We start from the raw sequence: 22,585 nt of genomic DNA, 5'->3' as shown, positions 1-22,585 counted from the left end.
AAATTTTCTGTTCATCTTAGAAATGTGTTTTGAGGTTTGCTTGGAAATTAAGATAATATCTTGCCAGAAAAATGTAAGCAGCTGCACCAAAACAAGCCTGTAAACATGCACTTTCAGGTGCAAAACTTAAGATCATTTACATAACTGTGTGACATTGCTGTAACAGTGGGATCCCCGTGTAATGAGAACAATGGCGACTGTGGAGATAATGCAGCCTGCACGACGGACGACAACCTGGCTGTGGTATGTGTCTGTAAGGTTGGGTTTGCCGGAGATGGGGTAGGCTGCTCTGATGTCAATGAGTGTGATACTGGTCAACACGACTGCTCCAAGAAGGCCACATGTACCAACTTTGAGGGTGGATTCACATGTGCTTGCAATAAGGGATTCTACGGAGATGGCAAGACCTGCAAGAGTAAGACAATTGTTGTGAGATGTTTGAGTTTGACACAAGTACCTTCGTTCTTCAAGCTTTGTAAGCTGTACAGAAACACTTCCGCCTTCTAGTAGCCTACATGTATATACATTAACAAACCAAATTCTCCGATTTTCTTTATTCTTATACATAAGCATTTTATTAACCAAATTTTTGGAGCTTTTTAAATAAACTCACCTTTGCATTATCCGAATCTTTCAGTTTTATGTTTATCAAATTCATTAGTCTATATATACGCAAACTGCACCTTTCTTTTATTATTATGCATTTTGATCTGAAAGATAAATGATAAAAACTACATAGGGCAAAGGAATTCATCTGTTTGGACAGATCAGAATAATACTGCTTTGACATGCCCATATGTATTTGCACTCTCTAATCACAAACATTGAGGCTAAATAAATGCAATATGTAAAACAGTAGATCATCTGAAATACTCCACCTATACTAAACGAAATGATACCTGGTGCATTGGTTTCTCCCATGCATAAAGTAACTTGACTGCCATCATATAAGTGAAATATTGTAGGGTTGTTTCTGCATTCATTCTGCAACATAAAAACTGTATGTTTAAAAATAAGCACTGGTTGCATTTAGATGGTAAGTCTACCAACAAACCGTGCATGGTTGTGGGTTTCCGGTGGTCCCTGCCCATTTTCCTCCCACCATAATAATGATTGCCGTCGTATGAAGCAAAACTTCTTGGGTACGGCATAGGACACTAATCACATAAATAAATAAATAAATAAATAAATAGCCTGTAAGTATGAAGGCAGTGGGATTTTGAGTGACATTACTGCCTCTGACTTTTCAGACATCAATGAGTGTGATCTGAACATTGATGATTGTTCTGAAAATGCTGATTGCCAAGACCTGGAGGGAGGTTTTACATGTCAGTGTCTGCCAGGCTTTGTTGGAGATGGTAAAACATGTGGACGTAAGTTATGTATATTTCTTTTCTTTTAGTACACATCTGTATACAATAAAATGTGTTTTTTCCCTGGTTATGCAAGTTCCGTCTGTTCATCAGAGGGAGACAGTCACCAACAGACCATTGTGAAGTTTGCAAACTGATTTTTAGATGCTCGTAATATGTGAATTATAGTGTACTATTGAAATTTAAAGGTGAACCGTAATGCTTTTATTTTTCGAAACAAACTGTTAATACCAACAGATTGCTTTTGTCATTGTGCAAACGTTTGGTAGTTTTCCTTATGAAAACCACTGATTAAATATTTTTAATACAAATCATTATGATTTTCTGTTGTAACGTATTATGGAAAATCTCCTTTGCTTATCTCCCTTGGTTTTTGGAACATCGCGACATAAATGCTGTTATGCAGTCCATGGTGCTTTGAGCATATGATGGACCACATATTTGTGGAGTTCATTTGTTGGCCAAAAATAATCTACAAATTACAAACATTTCACAAATTACAAAATAATACATAAAATGGATTAACCACAATGGTTTAACTTTTAGTTTCAGACCAAAAACCTTTGCAGTTCACATCCTTTTCTATGTATAACTCTGAACACTGAATATATTTTTCGAGACACCTGTCAGCTGAGTCAGCTGTGCATTGCCTGTTGCCATATCTTTCTGTTTTTTTATCTGTCACCAACTAGATATAATGTACTTTCACATTTTATCCTGCCTGTGTGTGTAGTACTTGCATTAGATCCAATATTACAGGTATTTTAAAGTTTGTTACAGTCTGGGGATTAGGCTTTGAAATCTGTAAATCCATCAATCTTTGATAAAGCATTAACGAAAAAATGCCTTTGTCACATAACAGGGGACTCTGGCTGTTTGACCCAAGACATCTGTGACGTCAACGCTCAGTGCCTTCTCTTAGACAACACTTACCAGTGCGCATGTAACTTCGGTTACCGAGGCGATGGAAAGATCTGTACCAGTGAGTAACATTTCGTGCTAATCTCATTTGAACACAAAAAACATTTAGGCATTAAAACTGTTTCAGTAAAGAGTGATTCATAACAAAATTATTTCACAAAAGACAGCACAGCTTTACCTACCTTTAACTGCAATAAAACATTGTATCCATTGAAATAGAAGTGTTGACACTGTTTCTTCAAACACTTTTAATTCCTTTGGGGCCTCCGTAGCTCAGTTGGTTAGCGCGCTAGCGTAGCGTAATGACCCAGAAGCCGCTCTGCCCAGTTCCACCCATCATAATTCTGGCTGCTGTCGTATAAGTAAAATATTCTTGAGTACGGCGTTAAACACCAATCAAATAAATCAATCAATCAAATTTTAATTCCTTATTGTAAACATCAAGGATAGTTCAGTCCAAATTTCCCTGCTTTTATAATGTTTAGAGAATTTCTCTGATAGTTTCCGCTGTTGTTTTTCAGATGTTAATGCTGGTGAATGTAAGGATGTGAATGGGGAGTTAGTGTGTGAGTGCACTCATGGTTACGCCGCTAAGGATGGTCTGTGTGACGGTGAGTACCTTTGCCCTAGTTGGAAGCGAAAAGGGACATAACTTAGAATGAGGTTACCTTTAACATGTATATAGATGATGAATAATAAGAAAATAATCAATATTTAAAAATCCTTGATTTTTTACTTAATGCATAATGTGGGATTTAAATACAAAAAAATAGCTTCTTATGGAACCAAAATAAATGACTTACATTTCCACTTACAGATGTGGACGAGTGTGCTGAGCGATCCCTTAACAACTGTGAAGAAGGGTCAGAGTGCAGGAACTACGACGGAGGTTACGAGTGTATCTGTGACGATGGTCATCCCGCCAAAAATGGTGTCTGTGGCGATGCTATGGAACCAGGTCAGTCATATCTAGGTTCTCTGGTGGCCGTAAATGCTACCTGATACAAAAACTATTCTGTGTCAAACAGTACATGTAGTTCAGAAGCCGTTCTCTCTTTGCCATTATGACATCAAGATATATTTGAACTTCTCTGCAGGAAGTTGCACATGTGCAACAGCTTTAAAGAGACCATACAAGTTTCTACAATGGCAGCAAATAAAGTCTTAGTTTAGAAGTCTCCCTCACTCCCATTCTACATGTTTGCTGGCCTTTGCTTGCTGATCGTTCTTGCCTTGAGCCAAGAGCCCCTTTTAATGAGGTCGTTACCCATGAGGTTGCACGCACAAACCCAGATCTTACTGGTTCTGTTTTTCCGTTCCCAGTTGTTGAGTTCCCAGTTGTTGAGCTCCCAGTTGTTGAGTTCCCAGTTATTTAAAACAGTTGAAAGAGTTAATACCAGATTTAATTTCGTTAAAATCTTAACTATACACTTTGACTTCATACCAGGATTTATAGCTAATACACATTCAAACAACTGGGTCCAGGAGCTAGCGAATGTTGGTGGCTGTACCCGAGCCACTACTTCTACTTCCACCCATGTAGTTAACCTAACCGCCATTACACTTGTTTCACAAATGGAACAGACAATTAGAAGAGTGTTGTCTTAGGAGTCTTAAAAACATAATGTAACGTTATATTTGACTGCTGCTCTACTGTGTTTGCGGAATTGTGATTTTAAATAGGGTAGATGTGTTATCACCGTTATTCATGTGTATGATTTATTAGTGGTATACGAAAGTTGGACTTGATCTCAGACTTACGTGCAGTTTATTTAGGGTTTTTTTGGTGGATTCTTTCTCACAGACCATGATGAATGTGCGGACATGAGCAGCAATAACTGTGATAGGTATGCCACTTGTCACAATACACCGACGGGCTACTACTGTCTCTGTACTGAGGGCTACAGCGGAGATGGCATTTCCTGTACAGGTAATACCGTTAGCCACATGTACACCTCAAACATACTTCAACCACCGCTAAAATGTGTCAGTTGTACAAAATGTAATTCGCTCTCAGAAACCTTACTTCTCTATGTTTTCATTTGATGTGAGAATTTGCTGGAACAAAAATTCAAAACGTCAACATCGCGTGAATAGAATTTTATACTGTACCCGTAATATTGACCGCCATGTGTTTGAAAAAATCAAACAAAACAAACAAATAAATCAGTTATAAAATTGTTGTGCATTAACAGGAATAGTCCGTTCATTAGTTGTTTATACCTTGTCTTCTCTATTTTGTTCTAAAGTCAGTCAATAAATTTTTGTATACTTCAGGTCTCCGGCTTTATTTGACCTGTCCAAAGTTTAAGATTTTTTAAAATGTGTTAACACAGTGTTACATGGATAAATTTTAAAGAATGTCTAAACAATTGTGTCAGTTGTTCTTTCCTTTAGACATCAATGAGTGTGAGATGGGAACAGCAAACTGTGGTTTGAACAGCCAGTGTTTCAACTTGATGGGATCCTATGTATGCGGCTGCCTCAGTGGTTTTGACTGGGACGGCACAGCCTGTGTGGATATAGATGAGTGCGGAGAGGGCTACGACAATGACTGCAGTGACTACGCAGACTGTGAGAACAACGAGGGCAGTTACACCTGTGCCTGCTCGGCTGGATACAAGGGCAATGGAAAACTCTGCTTAGGTATGTTGTCTTACATACAACTTTGCAAGACTAGTTTTAACCTGACTTTAGGGGTGAATAAAATTGATTCCTTAAGTTTTAGTGACTTTTTTGATCATTTCACATTTTCTGCGTGATAGGGAAATAATCCAGATATTGTATGAGGACTGACAATTTAGTGCCCTGCATCTCTTGAAGATGTTTTCTTGAGTTGACTGACAAGTTTTTTAAAATAATTTGATTACAGAGGTGAATCCGTGTGATGAGCCAGGTGTATGTAACCCTAATGCTGTCTGTACCAATGAGGAGAACACAGCTGTGTGCACCTGTAGACCTGGATTTAAGGGCGATGGCAATAAGTGCGACAGTACGTATACTATTAGATGTGGTTTATGTAAAACGTCAGCCATTAAACATTGCATGAATTGCTCTTCTAGCTGTTTGTATTGATGTAAACATTGACATTTAACCTTTTAACTACTGTATTTGACCTAGAGTGTGTTAATATGCACTCAGAAGCACATCGAAACTGGTATTTCGATGCCAACACTAAAGTTTTTCGAAGAAGAAATTATAAGACTTGTGCCACATGTGTCTCTTGAAAAGGGCTAAGCATTACGTGAAACACTGTGTATGAATATTAAGCCTAAGGACAAACTTTGCCGCAGTTTCATCAATAATAACACACTGCGATTGATTGTGATTGTACTTGAAAGCTCTGTAGCTTTTTTGTGAATTATCCTTTCAGGAGTGAATGCCTGTGAAACTGGAACTCACAACTGTCATCCCAATGCTAAATGTGAGAATAACAAGGATGGTTTCACCTGTACTTGTGAGAAAGGATTTAATGGGGATGGAATCCTCAAATGTGATGGTAAGTGCTTCATGATGAAAGGTTTACTGGGGATATAATTTTGAACTGTGACATTATATATATATTTAGATTATATATATAGATTTCTGACCGCTGATGCTTAGTGAATCGTAAAAATGGTTTTGACCGGTGAAGCTATATTGGTGAGTCATTAATGTGGACATCTTTTGAGTGGAATTTTGAAGTGTTGGGTTTAGTGAGTCATTTAAGGTAGAAATCTTGATCTGTGATGTTAACCAGTCAGCAAATGTGATATATTTATGCTTAAAAATAATAGCAGCATTAGTTTGAATCACGAAAACAGGTCTGTTTTGAAATAAATACTCAACTGTGATGTTTGAAATTTTGTTTGCATTTATTTGTGATGGATTTTAAAAGGACAGCCAAACCAAGAAAACGAAAATGTGTTTTGTCCACTGACAATGAAGTTGTTGAGTTGATTTTCTTTGGGATAGAATCACTAAAAACAATGGTATAAGACTTTATAATAGATGCAGTGATCGGCTGCAGTGATATTTGAGGCTTTATCTGAGTAATTGCAGCATACCTGCGCTATTGCTGTTATGTTTTGAAGCAGATAGAAACCAGTTGTCAGAGATTTTTTCCTTAGTGTTATGTATGTGTAAACTTTTCAGATATCAACGAGTGTGACCCGAACACACCAAACGGTGGAGGCCACCAGTGTGACCCATCCAACAGCGACTGTCTCAACATAGATGGTGACTATGAGTGTGTCTGCAGATTTGGTTTTGCCAAAGACGGAAAATACGGATGCAAAGGTAACGTGTACTGTATTCAGCTTCTCTTGACTCGTAATTCTGTTCTTTGTTCATGTATTTCCGAAGGAACCAGTAAACTCATAACCCTTGTTTGTTGACAGGCTATGATGTGTGTGCAAAGGATGAAGATGACTGTAGTGACAACGCCGACTGTAAAAGTGTGCCTGGAGGATTTATCTGTAAATGTAAAGATGGTTTTGATGGCGATGGAAAGGTCTGCACAGGTATGATAGAGTCTTGTTTTCGTGATATTAGTTGGTGTAAAAAAAACTGTTGTTTACGTAGACCTATTTCAGAACAGTCATTGATAATGCATGTAGCTATTGCACTTGTCCAGCACAATCTGAGTATATACACTGTAGGAAGGAATCTCTATAGGTCTATGCATTTTTCCTCCACAATTGTTCATGCGACCCACTTCACAATTTCAGTGTGTATGGTGAGGAAGTGCAGTGGCGAGTATTCCAAGAATTGTACATGCATCTAAAAGTTATACCATGGTGACATCACAAATGGGGTCTGCACTAATATTAGTTAATGTACATGTATTGTTTTGTACCCGATGTGTGTAACAGACGTGAATTTGCATAAGGCTTAATGAGGCTCCATGTAATGAGGTGAAGTCAGATACAATTACGCTGGTGTTATATTGTTAATCACTATAGGGACATTTGGCATGGCCCAAGATGCTGTGATATACCAGCTTCTCCTTGCCAAAGCAATTGCTGGAACAAGCCCTACTGCTGCCTGAGGTCAGAATTGTGGAGATATAAATCTGCCAGCCGCTACATGAAGGAAATTATGTTGAGCTCTCTGTTAAACACCAGTCTGATAATTTTGATCGTATTTAACTTTATCAGTATTTTGTTTTTTCAGATAAGGATGAGTGTGCTGATATGACCTTCAACTGTCCTCCTCTAAATGATTGTGTGAACAGAGACGGAGGGTACATATGCCAGTGTAAAGAAGGTTACAAGAAGGAAGGAGATACCTGTGTCGGTACGTGGTCATTTTCTGTAATATATACATGTATTTTGTTGCAAAGCTGGCATTGTTGCACAAAAAGGAATCATCATTTTGCCCCAAAATGGTGGTTGATAGTGTGTAATTTCCTTTGCTGTATCTCCCTATTATAACAATATTGCCTATAAAAATGAATGAGAAAACCTGCAATGCTTTGACATCAAGACCATAGGAAATAGTAAGAATGAATAGAGATAATCAGTTGATTAAATTAAAATAGATTTTTGGCAAAAAATCGATCAGCTCAGATCCACTCGAATTTTTGCTCTTATTTTAGAACAGCCCAAATAATTATCTTTCACAAAATATCACCATTCAATGTTGGAAATAAAATTTGCTTATAATCTGGTTACTTTATAGTTTTAGAAAAATTCAGATCATTTTAAGGCTAATAACAGTACAGGTACGAGTCTCAGAATTTAGAAAGACACTAATCTGATCTACTCTTGGTAAGAAGACAAAATTTGATTTGATTAATGAATATGGATTTTTGGCCCAAAAATCTCCGGTATAGCATCTTTAAGACACAACTAATTTGGTATCATAGGACATCCTATCTCAGTTTGAAGGTCAGTAGGACAAAGGATAGTCTATGTAATTGTTTCTGTGTTATTTTATTGCAGACATTGATGAATGTAAAACGGGTGCCCATAACTGTGGCGACCATGCCAAATGTACCAACACGAAAGGGGGGTACGTTTGCATCTGTGAAAATGGCTATACAGCCACGCCTACCGGCTGTGTCGGTAAGTTATGCTGATTCTAATATAATTAATGACGCACAGCATAGAGAGTAAAACCAGAGCAGCGATGACAGTGTGACGGCTGGCAAATAGTCACACGTAACGGGTGAAATACGGCCTCATGTCAATATATCTCACCAAAGGTTTTATTTGAAAATGCATAAATATTAGCAATTTACTCACCCCTAGCATCATGGCTTAAGCAGAATATGGTTTTAAATGATGTTAATTGCAATATATTAGGAATCACTGATCTAGAGTTACTCAGAATGCAGTGTTGTCATCCCATTTAACATACAATCACATTAAAACAGATCTTTTTTAATTATCTCCCAACTTGAATGTCTTAAAATGTTACTTAACAGCACAAGTTAGTCCAATTAATCAAAAAACTACAATCAGTTCCTTGAAGATTTTAACCGAAGTGAACTATTGCATGTTTCCTGCAAACCATCTTCTGGATTGGGGTGTTTACTAGCCAGTTGATGGCCCAAATTGTGACCTTTAATTAAAGTTTTGATTAATTTGATAATATTGTTTGAACAGATGCTGATGAATGTGGAACAGGCACAGATGACTGCCATGAGAATGCCAAATGCCAAAACACCATTGGGTCTTTCACTTGCACATGCAACGATGGCTTCAAGGAAGATGGAAACTTGTGTGTTGGTGAGTACTGCAGTGTATCTAGGCAACACAGTTAGATATTCTTCATGAAAATGTGTACTTATTGATTACATGCGTACACTATAATTAATATCAATTACCTCCCTGTTGTCCTGGTATTGTTGTGTCATTCATTATTCTGTTCTTATCCATGTAACTTTCATCAAGGTGTGTTCAATTAGTCACCAACGTTTGCCCAAATTACAGTTATACCCAACTGACTTTAGCTTGTTAAATATTCATATGTGTATATATTTTCTGTTTTTTTTTTCTGTACAGAAATTGACCAGTGCGCTGAGAATTCTGTGAAATGTGGTGAGAATGCCATGTGTGTGCCAACTGGAGCCAAACCTCATTGTCAGTGTCGAGTTGGTTTTGAAGGCAACCCTGATAAAGGCTGTACAGGTAGGACATGATTCTCTTTGTCGTACAAATAACCAAAACACAATCTGTGACTTGTTCTACATGTTTGTGTTTGTTCTGTTCTGAATTTGCAGTCAGATATTTTACATTATATGGCTTTAGTTTAGTGAACTATGTGTAATCTTTGAATCTGGATTGGTTTTCAGATATTGATGAATGTTCAGGAAGTAACGACTGCAGCCCCAAGGCTAACTGTAAAAATGAACCCGCTAGCTACTCCTGCGAATGCAAGAAAGGCTACAGAGGAAATGGCAAAGTCTGTGATGGTAAGTCTTGTGGAGAATTTCTTACATGTTTACGAATGGAGCCACATGTAAGTTCTGTTTGCTTCCGATATGCTTCAGTTGCTTAACACTGAATTAAGAAGAAATAAAAGGCTACGCTGTGATGTTTTTCAGACATTGATGAATGTTTTGAGGGTAAAGACGATTGCCACGAATCTGCTGAGTGTACCAACACAGACGGAACATTTACATGTTCTTGTAAACCTGGCTACAAGGGCGACGGGAAAGCCTGTACACAGGTGAATGAATGTACAACAAATGCTGACATCTGCAGGGCTAATGAGAAGTGTGAGGACACAGAAGGCTCCTACCTGTGTCTGTGTGTGGAAGGCTTCAGGAAAAACTCAGCTGGCTTCTGTCAAGGTAAGATTAACATGTTTTTTTAGCCACATTTCCCTTCTAGTTGAGGTATATAACAGGCCTGTTTCAGAATAACTGATCTAAGCAAACTTTAGTTTGCCATTACCTATAGATATGACCGAGTCAACAGGCTACTGTCACGGTTAGACAAGGAAGTACAACATGTTACATGTATTGTCAAGGTTAGACAGGCAAGTACAACATGGTACATGTATTGTCAATGTTAGACAAGGAAGTACAACATGGTACATGTATTGTCATGGTTAGACATGTCAGTACAACATGGTACATGTATTGTCATGGTTAGACAAGGAAGTACAACATGGTACATGTATTGTCAGTGTTAGACAAGGAAGTACAACATGGTACATGTATTGTCAATGCTAGACAAGGAAGTACAACATGGTAAATGTATTGTCAAGGCTAGACATGTAAGTACAACATGGTACATGTATTGTCAAGATTAGACAAGGAAGTACGTATGGTACATGTATTGTCAAGATTAGACAAGGAAGTACGTATGGTACATGTATTGTCAAGATTAGACAAGGCAGTACAACATGGTACATGTATTGTCAATGTTAGACATGTAAGTACAACATGGTACATGTTATTGTCAAGATTAGACAAAGAAGTACAACATGGTACATGTATGTAGCCATGTAAATGGATGCTTCATTTGCCTTTCTATGTCAAGATCCCACTTGATCAAATATTCGTCTCAGGGTAAACCTTGAAAACAGAGATTTGAGGGCGTTTGCTTGGGACAGGGATCTTCCGTTTAAAGCAAGTGTTCATTATTATGACGCTTTTCACATAAAGTACTCAGCCGGCTTCTGCCAGGTTTAAAGTCTGCTGAAATGTGTTCAATTTCTTTTAGATTTCTGTCAATGCATGGATGTACACATCCACTGATTTTCTCACCTTTCTTACCCACAGACATTGATGAATGTGCCGAAGGCCTGGCCACCTGTCATAAGTATGCAGGAGAGTGTCTAGATAAAGATGGAGGCTATGACTGTAGGTGTAAATCAGGATTTGAGGAGATGGACGCAAGTGTACAGGTAATTTACCCAGCGTATTCCTGTTACATCCATGTGTCTTGTTTACAAGTATAGTGCTAAATGCTTGATAATTTACTGAGTCCATATGCATCCAGATAGGTGCTGTTGTCAATCCTTATCTCCTAGCAAATTGACGCATATTCACCACTTTTATGGTATCCACCAAGACAGACCAGGTAATTTGGGAGAATTCATGTTTGTGCACCTGGTTTCTGTGATTTAAATACCTGATCACCTTCATGTAAAAATGTTCCTTACTATGACTTAAAACACTAAACGAATACATAAAACTAAAAGATGCATGTGCTGTGATGTTTTGTCAGATATCAACGAGTGTGAGAAGAAGACCAGTGGATGTCATGAACATGCTACCTGTACAAACATTGAGGAGGCTCTACCTGTAGCTGTAAGGCTGGCTTTGAAGGCAATGGATATTCCTGCGTGGGTTAGTATCATCTTCCAGATGGCTTTAGATCCAATACCAATTAAGGTACTGAGCTGTATGCATTTGCCCTTTGCATTGATTTATTTATTTCATTGGTGTTTTACGCCGTACTCAAGTACATTTCACTTATGCGACGGCAGCCAGCATTATGATGGGAGGAAACCGGGGGAAACTCACCACCATCCGCAGGCTCTTAGCATCTTGTAAATTAGATATCCATCCACAATATCAATACTCAACAGCAGAATTCGTAAAGTTTAGCGGGCTGACACCAGATTAAAGATGGTACAACGTTACTGTAGGAACTAATACATGGTAAAATGTAAACTTCGCATTATACTTCAGTTTTTGATGTAATGACTTGGAAGGCCTACTTCTCACAACCACCACTTTACAAGATTAAAAACTATGCCGCCTCCCTGTTGTGCTTAATCTCGCCATGTCTCAGCAAGTTGAATATTGAGTAAGGTTTTGCTTTCATTTCCACAATTTTCCTTCGATATTTGCTTGATTTATGAACTTAAGATACATGAAACGCTTGGATTTTATTTCTTAATACGTTGTATATAATGTGGCCTAATATATAAGAGTACAAAAAAGCTTGTCAGCTTTCTTCTTAGGACGCAGAAATGGCTTTAGTTTTTGTAAGGCCACTTAGGCTGGAAATTAAATAGCCAGGTGTGAGACGTCAAAGGTGATAGCTGTGGAAATGACTTTGGTGGGCTGGTAAGGGGCGCTAAGCTGGTCCCATGTTCCCGGTATGTTCATGGATGACGTCATTGCCGAATATTTCCAACCACTGACAGACAAAATTACATGTAATAGAGGGATTAAAGAGAAATATAAAATATGAAACAAAAATAAAAAAATTTATCATTTTCTTGAAACCATACTCTTCATTTTACAAACCTTTTGCATGTATCCCTTTAGCAATCCTTAACCTCACCAAGACACTTGGTGTATATTATAAATGCCATTGAAATAAATTAGCAAATAAATCAGAACCATGACTTAGTTGTTGAATGAGGATCAGTAATTAAGCTACTGTCAGCGGGTTAAGACTTCATATGAATATGTATCCTGTCTTCAGATGTGGACGAATGCACTCGGGGTGAACCATGTGGAAACAGCGCCACGTGTGGAAATACCATTGGTTCCTTTGTCTGTAACTGTCTGCCAGGCTTCAGAAAACGGGACGATGGCAAATGTGAAGGTTAGTTCAGTCAACGTCTTTCTCCTTGTGATCAGAATAGTTGCGCATTGTTTAATTTTGTCCTCGATCAGAGCTATGTCTTCCAGATGTGTTTCATGTGACAGTTGACTGAATTATTTGCCAGCGATGTTGGTTGTACTGTATTTAAATATTTGACACTCATCTATGTGGCTATAGTATAATAACCATACTCATGGTTATTTATGGTTAATAACCATATTCATGGTTATTAGTGCAAACAAATGAATGCAGCTATGTTTGACATAAATATTTGAACTTAATGAATGCACGCGATATTATACGTTTTGCGGCTTCTCGCTGTACAGAAACTGCTCTAAATAGTTTGTCCGATTTTGATCAAATTTTGCGTGGGTCTTCACTTTATGGAATCTCAGACCGGGTTTGAACACAAACCCAATTGATGTATACGTTTTGCATGTTTGTTCAGTTCTGTGATTCTCATTTTTCATTGATTTCCATGCAATAATTGTTCCAATTATTGCCCTGTCAATAAAAATTTTGTGTGCAAGTCCATTTTGTTTCATCTCAACCGAGGTAAGAAAAGCCTGATCCGTTCATAAGTTTTGTATGTTTAGTAAATAATATAAGTTCTCTGATATATTTTTTTTCATTTCAGACATCAATGAGTGTGTAGAAACACCAACAGTGTGCCCCAAGAAAGCTGTATGTTCCAATTCCAGAGGAGGCCATCAGTGTGTTTGTCCAAAGGGATACGAATCTGTCAAAGATGGAAAAGAATGTAAAAGTAAGTCAGTAGACTCCATATTGTCTGCCCTCTGTGGAATTAGAAAGTATATTTTTTGTAAGTAATTTTGTGTATTTTTGCAGACACTGTATTCTCATGGCTTCTTAATGATCCATTGTACAGAGATCAACCCGTGCCTTGTGAACAACTGTAGCCCTGATGCTGACTGTATTGAGGAGGAGCTGACCTTCACGTGTAAATGCCGGGACGGATATGAAGGCGATGGTGTTCACTGTAAAGGTAGGTGTAGTTACTGCTGACCAACGAATGCATCCATGCAAAACTATTATTCACACGCTCAGATAATTGTGTCTTTAGAATTTGTCAAAAGGTGGACATATTTGCTGTGATATCCACTGCTGTGATTGACACTGTCACAATTCATCCCTGTGAAAACCATCACTCGCATTAGCTTATACAATTTAATTCTTTATCTTCGTTGTAAATAATTGTTTCGCATGGCCGAACAACAAAGGTACTGCAGTTCAAAAATTATGCAAATAGCGTCCTAACACTTTAACACCATCAATTGCCGAAAAAAATGTCTACCGCAACTATTTGAAATCTGATTGTGAAACTGTCACTACTTATGTCGTGTAATACCCTTGTGCAGATCTATATTTGTGATATTAGGAAAATAAAGGAGTCAACCAGTAGTGATGTTTTTAAAAGAGGCTATACCATGGACCGTTGTCGAAAATCCATGTTTGCTATTAAAATAAAGTTGTCTTCATTTACAACGAATAAATCAGATTTTTGCTTTCAGTGAATATCACATTCATACCTGTTCTATTTACAGTGTTAATATGATTCTAAAGTTTGATTAGAACCCATGTACAGATCAGGCATAATTTGGGGAAGGTAATTATTTGAGGTTTGCAAAAAAAAAAAAACGTAGCAAAATTTCATTCAGATATGATCTAATTGATGTTTTGCCAAACGCTCCAAGTTTGTGTGTTTAAGCAAAACTTTTCCGTAGGTATCAAATGCAAAAATGAGAACCCAGAAAGATACGCAAGGAAAGTCATTTTGGGATAAATATTTAAGACAGTATCATGGTATTATTAAGCAATTATCTACATTTACATGTGTTAACAAAACTCCTAGGTTAGTGACTTGTGATTTGGTTAAGTCTTCAGCATGGGTGTAAACCCACCAAAGGGATCATCATCATCCATATCTTAAAGTGCCTGTTTGTTTACACAGCAGTAATGCTTCTTTTTGCAGATGTCGACGAATGTGCTAAAGCTAAATTGGCAGGAACAGATCTCTGTCATGGAGATAAATGTGTCAACACCAATGGAGGCTATGAATGTGTCTGCTTTGAGGGATTCGAAATTAAGGGAGGCGTCTGCAAGAGTAAGTTTGCACTCCATCATCAGTTCCCAGCATATGTAGCATTATCAGCCAACCAATTCCCCTACTTTTTGACAGAAAGTATCACCGATAGCCTTTTACTTTGTCGTCAGTGGCGTTGGAAGCTTGGAAGGGTTTGGGATGGGTCTGAGGGACCAACATATGTTCTCTTTTCATGATCTTTTCATACCCATATATATTTTTATTAGTCAAAAAAGCATTTGGAACCTGTCTCCAAACGTGTGGATAGCCGTTTCATTTTGCATGACTTCGGCCCCACCTCATCCATCTGAAAGATAACAGCTTGAATACAGATTTTGCAACTGACACAGTGCGTTTTTCCGACTGTACTTGTGTTTTATAGAAAGTAAGTCCATAAAGCAGGAGAGTGATCTGGTGACTACATTTGTGCCCAAATGTGCAAATGACTTAATTACACCTTTGAGGATGGATATATTTCCTCTTGAAAGACGTTCAATTGGTGTGTATTGCTAGATAGGATCCAATAGCTTCCGGGGCCTTGGCTACCTCTGGACCCTTTCTCATTGGTTGAGATGATGGCACCGCACTTTTCAGTAGCTTCCTACTCCCCTGATAGTGTATTGGTATGCTGAAGAGGAGGGTGAAATTGCTTGAGGGAAATCTATGATACAAAAATTAACGGCAATATTCACACTTGAGCATTTTATTCATCTTTGATATAAAACGTACAATATAATAACACCTACGGTATAGGGAGGAAAGCCGGATAAGAGATGACAGTGTGATAGCAAGTGGTTACAGGTAACCGGTGGAATATGGCCTGTTGTCAGTTTAAGTCAGTTAGGGTTTATTCTTAGTGTAAATCTAAACAATAAAACAAATCACGCGGACCAGGCCTCGAGGATGCTTAGTCCACCGGCAGAATACTGGTTTATGCAGGAATACAATATAATTAAGACATACAGCATAGATAGGAAAACATGGCAGATCGACACAGCCTTTATGGCAGAACCTGCCCTTGAATCCTCATCTCCTGAAAACCTGATATGAGTGTTGTAATACTAGTAATCAGTTTCCGCTATTTCTTGCAGTTTGTGCGTTACGCTGATTTGTTACTATTACAGATATTGATGAATGCTCCTTGCCCCCCACCTTTGCTGATGCTGCCAGATGTAAGGTGTCTGAAGTGTGCGTGGACACTAGTGGTGACTACGAATGTGAGTGTAAGGCCGGCTACCATAAGGAAGAAGGGGAATGTGTCAACATCGACGAGTGCCAGGATGGAAATCGATGTCACCCCAAAGCCACGTGTATTGACAATGTCGGCTCCTTCTCTTGTGAGTGTGAAACGGGATATGCCGGAAATGGAAAATCCTGTGTGGGTAAGTGTTCTCCCTGTTGCGAACGGCTTGGTTTTTTCTTTGGTTTATTGTTATTCCAATTTTGATCATTTTCATGCCCAAATAATGCCTCTGATTTAAGTGAAATTCAATGGAAAAGGAGAGCATCTTACCATTAATTTGGTGGGTTGTTCATCCCTTTTGTATAAAAATGAATGTAATAAACTGCCATAATATTTAACATAAATTTCACTGTGAGTATAGAATCATAAAATCTGAACTGGAAGTTTATGGCAGTCCATGTTTATTTTGCTGTCAGACATTGATGAGTGCTCAATAAACCCTGTTATCTGTGGGGACCCCAGCTACTCCAAATGTAGGAACGTGGGTGGTTCTTACAAGTGCATTTGTGCAGATGGGTATGCCGAGAAGAATGGCAAGTGTGAAGGTGAGTGTTGACAGTCAAAAACAAATGTGTAATGCGCAAATTCAGAAGATGTCCTCTTAGTCATCAAGCAGATCTAATCATGACACTACCAATCACATATTTAAATGTTAAATAAGTATTCTGTTTTTAACAATTTTAATAATCTTGAATGAACTCCTGTTTTGTCCTTTAAATTCTGTCTCCACGAGGTCCTGTAAGCATGCTTATTTTGTGGGTCAAGGCGGACTGGTACGGTGATTTAAATATTGAACAAATGTATGTGTTGCCTGTTAGATATTGACGAGTGCCAGCTGAACTTAGCACGCTGTGGCACATTGGGCATGTGTTTGAACATAGACGGAGGCTACCAGTGTGAGTGCGCTTCAGGATACAGCTTCAACCATGGAGAGTGCAAAAGTAAGTCCAAATTTGCATCATCCCCAAATGCAGTAAGGTATAAAGGGTTTTAAATTATATAAAATATTTCAAACCTTTTTATGTGTGTTAAAAAGAGAAGTAATTTTCTGTTTTTTCTTCTTTACTTATATATAGTTTAGCTGTTGCTGCAGATATAGTCAAATGAATACCCTTTCCTTTCTGTCCTGATTTCACAAAACCATCAAAATAAGTGATGGCTTGTTTGTGTGATTTTGTTTACATGTACTTCGTGTTTTCAGACATTGATGAATGTGCATTTGGTGAAGATAACTGTGATGTGAATGCTGAGTGTAAAGACACAGACGGTTCCTTCACCTGTACATGCAGACCGGGTTTCCATGGCGACGGACTCACTTGTGCCAGTAAGTGTTATGACTTTTAAGATATATTGTGATTGAAACACATTTTTTCTCCAGTTGAATAAATGTTAAAGGAAAATACCACATGCAAATGCAACGAACCTCAATGCCAGTGTCAGTGTACGATAACATCCCATCACGATTTTTTGAGAGGAATCTTTTGTTAGTGAGTAATCAAAGTTATTTTGAGCGGGAATAACATTTCGTGAGGACGGAGCACCAGCTGTCTGTGTGATGAGCCATACTTCGTTTTATAACTTTCTTTCATTTTAATGGAGATACCTCCTGGTATTTCTAAAAGGAGAAAGTTGAATGTCAAGCCACATCTAGCTTCCAATTCCAGAATTCCAGTTTTGAAGTTTGTACAAATGATTGATTGGCAAATGTTTGAGCTACCCATATTACCTTTATCAAAATAGACACAATGTTTATATACATATCAGTTTTGTCCTGTACCGGTACCAAACATTTGGCCCTGTCAAAATACTACTGGGTGTAGGACTTAATTTACTTGACTCCACTGTGTGTGTGTCTGTCTTCAGGGACTTGTGGTGAAACTACCTGTCCTCGTGGCCAGGTGTGTAGCGTGGAGAACGGCAAGGCATCGTGTCAGTGCAAGTGTGAGGGTGAACGATGCAAACGGCACGGTAAAGTCTGCGGCACCAATGGGGTGGACTACAAGTCTGAGAAGGACCTGGTCATCGCTGCCTGTAACATGGGACAGGACATCAAAGTGGACTACAGAGGGAGCTGCAAACGTGCGTGTCAGGTTTTGTTATGACTCTCCTTGGTTGTTCACCTCTCTATATTAACGTAAACAACATTATATATAGTAGAGTGTGAAAATATTTGTGTATCACGTGTTTGGTTACATATTCATAAAAAACTCTTGAGTAATTTTTTTTGTTTTTATTTATCCCATCCAAATATATTGTTCAGTTTTAATCAGATTTTGTGAGCAAGTTCAATTGTGGAAACCTCTTATCAGGTTGAAAATCCCGCCAGGTCCCTGAATAAGTTCATACCAGAATTATTTATTTGGATAGTGTGCAAGACCATTTTGTGTAATCATCTTCAAAAATTACTTGGATCAGTGCATACATTTTACACACTTAATAGTTTCCTTGATTCTGATCTTCAATGGTTTCACGACTGCTTCAAATTTTGATAAAATTTTGAGTGCCGATCCATTTTGTGGCTTTTCAGATCTAGTTCTAAAATCAGTTTTCAAACATTCATGCATAAGTTTTGTATGTCTTGCAAGGGCTATGAATTATCTATATTAGTTTGTTTTTTATTTTATATTTTTTCTGGCTCAGGAACTTGTGATGACCTACGGTGCCCACGTCACAAAGAGTGTACACTGAACAAAGCTGGCAAGCCCAACTGTAGATGTAAAGCCTGTACCAAAGAGGAAGAAGAATCCGGTCAGTTCTCATTACCATAGCACATTTTGTCAGATAAATCTATGCATTCGTTCACTTGTGGTTTAGAACTGTCATTTTCTGATTTTGTCCCTGTTAAACATTTTTATTTACTCGTCTGCACTAATTTGTCAAAAGTATACTGTTTCTGTACAAAATGATTTTAAAATTTTACCCACACTGCATTGATACAGTTCCTGTCATTGAAGAGGCAATTCTTCTGTGCTTTGCCATGATATCAACCATCATTATAATGATACTGTTGAATATATGGAAGGGTTTGCTAAGTTTGGTGATGGGTAGGTGGTATAGGCTTGCTGGCTCAGTCTGCTACAGCACTGATCAGCGACTGAACCAGCCAAATTTATGGGTAAAAGAAGTTTATGATGTACCTGTGGCAGCCAAAGTATCCTGTGATCTATTTGGATAAAACATTGTTCTTGCTGCAGCCAGTCAACCCATTTGGCTAAAGACTTGTGGTTGGGAAGTTGGCTTAATCAGGTGGTTTGATCCCTGTTCTCTAGTTTCTTCCTCCCACAGCTGTCGTGTTAAATCAGATAAAATATTAATAATATATATGGACTGGTCAAAAGTACTCGTCAGTATTAAATATAAAATTATTGATAGGTCTGGAAATAGTTTTAGTCTGTTCATAAAGGTTGATCTCTTAAGTTTGGGAACCCAGTGATCTTAAAAAGGTATATTTACCCGGGGATGATTCCACAAACCTGTTTCTGATTATGTCATATCTTAAAACCTCCTCATAACGAAAATTTTCTTCCAATCACATTTATAAAGTGGTCAAAATTTTGACTTACATCACGTACATGTAAGAAAAGGCTTTGTGGAATCGGCCTTGACCTGTTAGATGCTAGATGACGATATGGTATGAGAACAAAGGTTAAGTATCTATCTGAATTCTGTGCTGTTACAGGAGAGGTATGTACCGACAAGTACCAACAGTTCTACAGCATTTGCCATTTCAAACAGTTCCAGTGTAATGAGAAGCCGGATGATGACCAGGTCATCACCACGCAGGGAAAATGTCCGCAGAAAGTTGGTGAGTTTGTTGTCATACTTCTTGTGTCAAAGATCGAACCAGGGATTGTTTAGTTTGACTTTAACCATTTCATATTGATTATTGGTAGACCCTAATCAACAGTAGGTGCAGAAGGGCAGACACTTTTTGGCTTCAACGGGCACTTCAGATAGCTGAATGGGCTAAGTTTAGGTAATTTTCATCTTACGTCAAGAATTAGGAAAGGCAGTGTGGGGTTACGAGGGTCTGAATTAACCAAGATTAATTCATTTCACCAATATTTTGCATACAATATGAAGAAAAATAATGTAAAAATATACTGGCAAGAATGCAACCCCAGGGGTCTTATTCTATCCCAGAAATAATTATAATAGATCTATAAACTGGTGTATCGGTGACTTTGATACGTCCTTCATGTAGTTCATCTGAGGTTGATGGTCTGACTTACTAGTTACTGAGGCTCTGAACACCATCTTGTCATAACAATCAGTCTCTGATCAGTGAAGCTATATGCTCAGATCCAACTCTTGGTGATTCTGGTGTGGCTATAAAGGACACAGAATCTCTGCTGGTCATAGAGCTTGATAAACTAGTGCAGCTATGCCAAAGATACGGTAAATTGTATTTATTTATTTATTTAATCGGTGTTTTACGCCGTACTTAAAAATGTTTTACTTATACGATAAGCATAATAGTGGGAGGAAACCGGGCAAAAAGCTGAATTTTAATATGGCATTTATTTAAGCGTGACAAAGGCTGTAGGCTTTAACCAAAGCAATCCTTTCTCCACTGTCAGCCAATCAGCGTTGATTCTTGATTGTGTAAGTCAGTAGGTTTGTGCTGTTTACAGATCCAGTGAACAGTGGTGTACTCCAGCCACACCAGTTTCCTCCATCCATAAAACTTATGGCTGCAAAGCAAGTGAAACATTCTTGAGTACAACATTTAACCGCGACCAAATAAATACATAATATAACTGAGTAACTGAGTATCACCTGAGTAGCTCCAGAATCCATAGGATCTGGGGAATCTGCAGTTTTGCTAGAGGATTTTCTGGAGTGAAGTTTCAGACTTCACTAGCTCATTTTTGGGCGTGGTGTTGAAGTAATGGAGTTGAAAATTCAGTGGTTTGACCAGCAAAACAAGTCTGGGACAATTAGATCTAAAACTACATGCACATTGTATGATTTTTACAGACTGTGTTGTGGCAGAGTGGGGCCCATGGCAGCCTTGTAGTGTTACCTGTGGTAATGGTGTGATCAAGAGAACAAGGGAGATAATTCAGGACAAGCTAGGAGAGGGAGAGCCCTGCCCTGTACTGGAGGAGTCTGGTAACTGTTATGAGGCTCCTTGCAAAGGAAGTGAGTATACAAACGCTCTGTGTACACACACACACACACACACACACACACACACACATACACACATACACACACACACACACACAAACACACACACACACACACACACACACACACACACATGGAGTATTTTTCTGTATACATTGAATAAATGAGAAGCGCTCACAAATTGTGTTTGTTTCGAAGATGATAAAAACTGTCTGGTATAATTTGTCTTTATATGCATGTATAAAACAGCTGACTAAAGTGTGTATATGTTATGATACCCAGGTCCATGTGCCTCCAAGGAGTGCCAGGGACCAGGAGAGGTGTGTGTGACGAGAGGAAAGGAGGCTGTGTGTGAATGTCCTGACTGTAAAGGACTCGGGGAACAGCCAGTCTGTGGAATGTACAGTAATGGGACAAAGACTGTGAAGAACAAGTGTAGCTTAGACAGAGACGCCTGCCTTCTCAAACAGACCGTCTACCTGCTCTACCCTAACAAATGTGGAGGTATGTGTCTGTCTACTTGTTTCTACAGCTTAGAACACATCATAATTTGTGCCATTTCGTAGTTACTTGATTGCAATACTATCTTACATGTATGATGCAAGTTCTAGTTACTACTGAAGCTGTAATATAATGATATAATGAATCATATTTGAATTTTACGGTTGAATTTTGCAGCTGAACAATATGATATTAGACATCACTCTGCTTCACATTATAATATAAAATGTCACATAAACACATTATCCACCTATGTTATTTCACCAAAAGTTATTCTTTTTCTTGGTTTAATTGTAACGGAATGTTCCATGTCGTAAAGAAATGTTGAGATGAGCCACTTACATTTGTAGCGGAGTCTCCAGACCAGCCACTCACCTGCTCTGTCCTGCCACACTTTGGGCATATAGAAAACAAAGCTGGCTGTAAAACCACCAAACAGCAGGCTGTGAACCGCTGTGCTGGAGGTTGTGGCTCTGTGACGGGCCTGTGCTGTCATCCAAAGGAATTCCGCAAGGTGTTTGCTGAGCTCAAGTGTACTGATGGCAAAGTTAAGAGGGAAAAGGTAAGTGGCTGTAGATAACAGTGCCAGCTGTCTGCAAATGTGATGACACTACTCTTCTTATAGACAGAGGTGCATGTGTAATGGAGTTGTTGACCAGGAACAAACTTTAGAGAAGCCTTCTATAAATTCATAATGTGAACTATTTGAAAATGTGACAAATCTGTTGTCGTATATAGAGGTATATGTATACAGCACGTACTGGCATAAACAAAAAACAGCTTAAAAATAGCTTTCGATCACTAGGTGCTT

The 22,585-nt window shown here is 38.4% G+C and overlaps 1 protein-coding gene across 1 annotated transcript in view; it reads left to right on the top strand.

Annotated features, from left to right (window-relative positions):
* LOC135461553 (fibrillin-2-like) overlaps positions 1–12,793 on the top strand; it is a 49,906-nt gene extending 37,113 nt beyond the window's left edge. The window contains exons 41-60 of the mRNA XM_064738703.1: positions 167–415; positions 1,251–1,373; positions 2,236–2,355; positions 2,816–2,905; positions 3,112–3,252; positions 4,099–4,224; positions 4,692–4,940; positions 5,167–5,286; positions 5,668–5,793; positions 6,429–6,572; positions 6,674–6,796; positions 7,449–7,571; positions 8,219–8,341; positions 8,885–9,007; positions 9,284–9,409; positions 9,574–9,693; positions 9,826–10,074; positions 11,011–11,135; positions 11,459–11,580; positions 12,671–12,793. Coding sequence (XP_064594773.1) covers positions 167–415; positions 1,251–1,373; positions 2,236–2,355; positions 2,816–2,905; positions 3,112–3,252; positions 4,099–4,224; positions 4,692–4,940; positions 5,167–5,286; positions 5,668–5,793; positions 6,429–6,572; positions 6,674–6,796; positions 7,449–7,571; positions 8,219–8,341; positions 8,885–9,007; positions 9,284–9,409; positions 9,574–9,693; positions 9,826–10,074; positions 11,011–11,135; positions 11,459–11,539 — 2,681 coding nt within the window. The 3' untranslated portion in view covers positions 11,540–11,580; positions 12,671–12,793. The remainder of the gene's footprint in view (positions 1–166; positions 416–1,250; positions 1,374–2,235; positions 2,356–2,815; positions 2,906–3,111; positions 3,253–4,098; positions 4,225–4,691; positions 4,941–5,166; positions 5,287–5,667; positions 5,794–6,428; positions 6,573–6,673; positions 6,797–7,448; positions 7,572–8,218; positions 8,342–8,884; positions 9,008–9,283; positions 9,410–9,573; positions 9,694–9,825; positions 10,075–11,010; positions 11,136–11,458; positions 11,581–12,670) is intronic.
* The last annotated feature ends 9,792 nt before the right edge of the window (positions 12,794–22,585 follow it).

The sequence above is a fragment of the Liolophura sinensis genome, chromosome 1 (assembly GCF_032854445.1).
Source record: "Liolophura sinensis isolate JHLJ2023 chromosome 1, CUHK_Ljap_v2, whole genome shotgun sequence".
In the NCBI taxonomy this organism is placed as follows: domain Eukaryota; kingdom Metazoa; phylum Mollusca; class Polyplacophora; order Chitonida; family Chitonidae; genus Liolophura; species Liolophura sinensis.
Note: the sequence above shows the minus strand (reverse complement) of the source record. Positions and strands in the feature narration are given on the sequence as shown.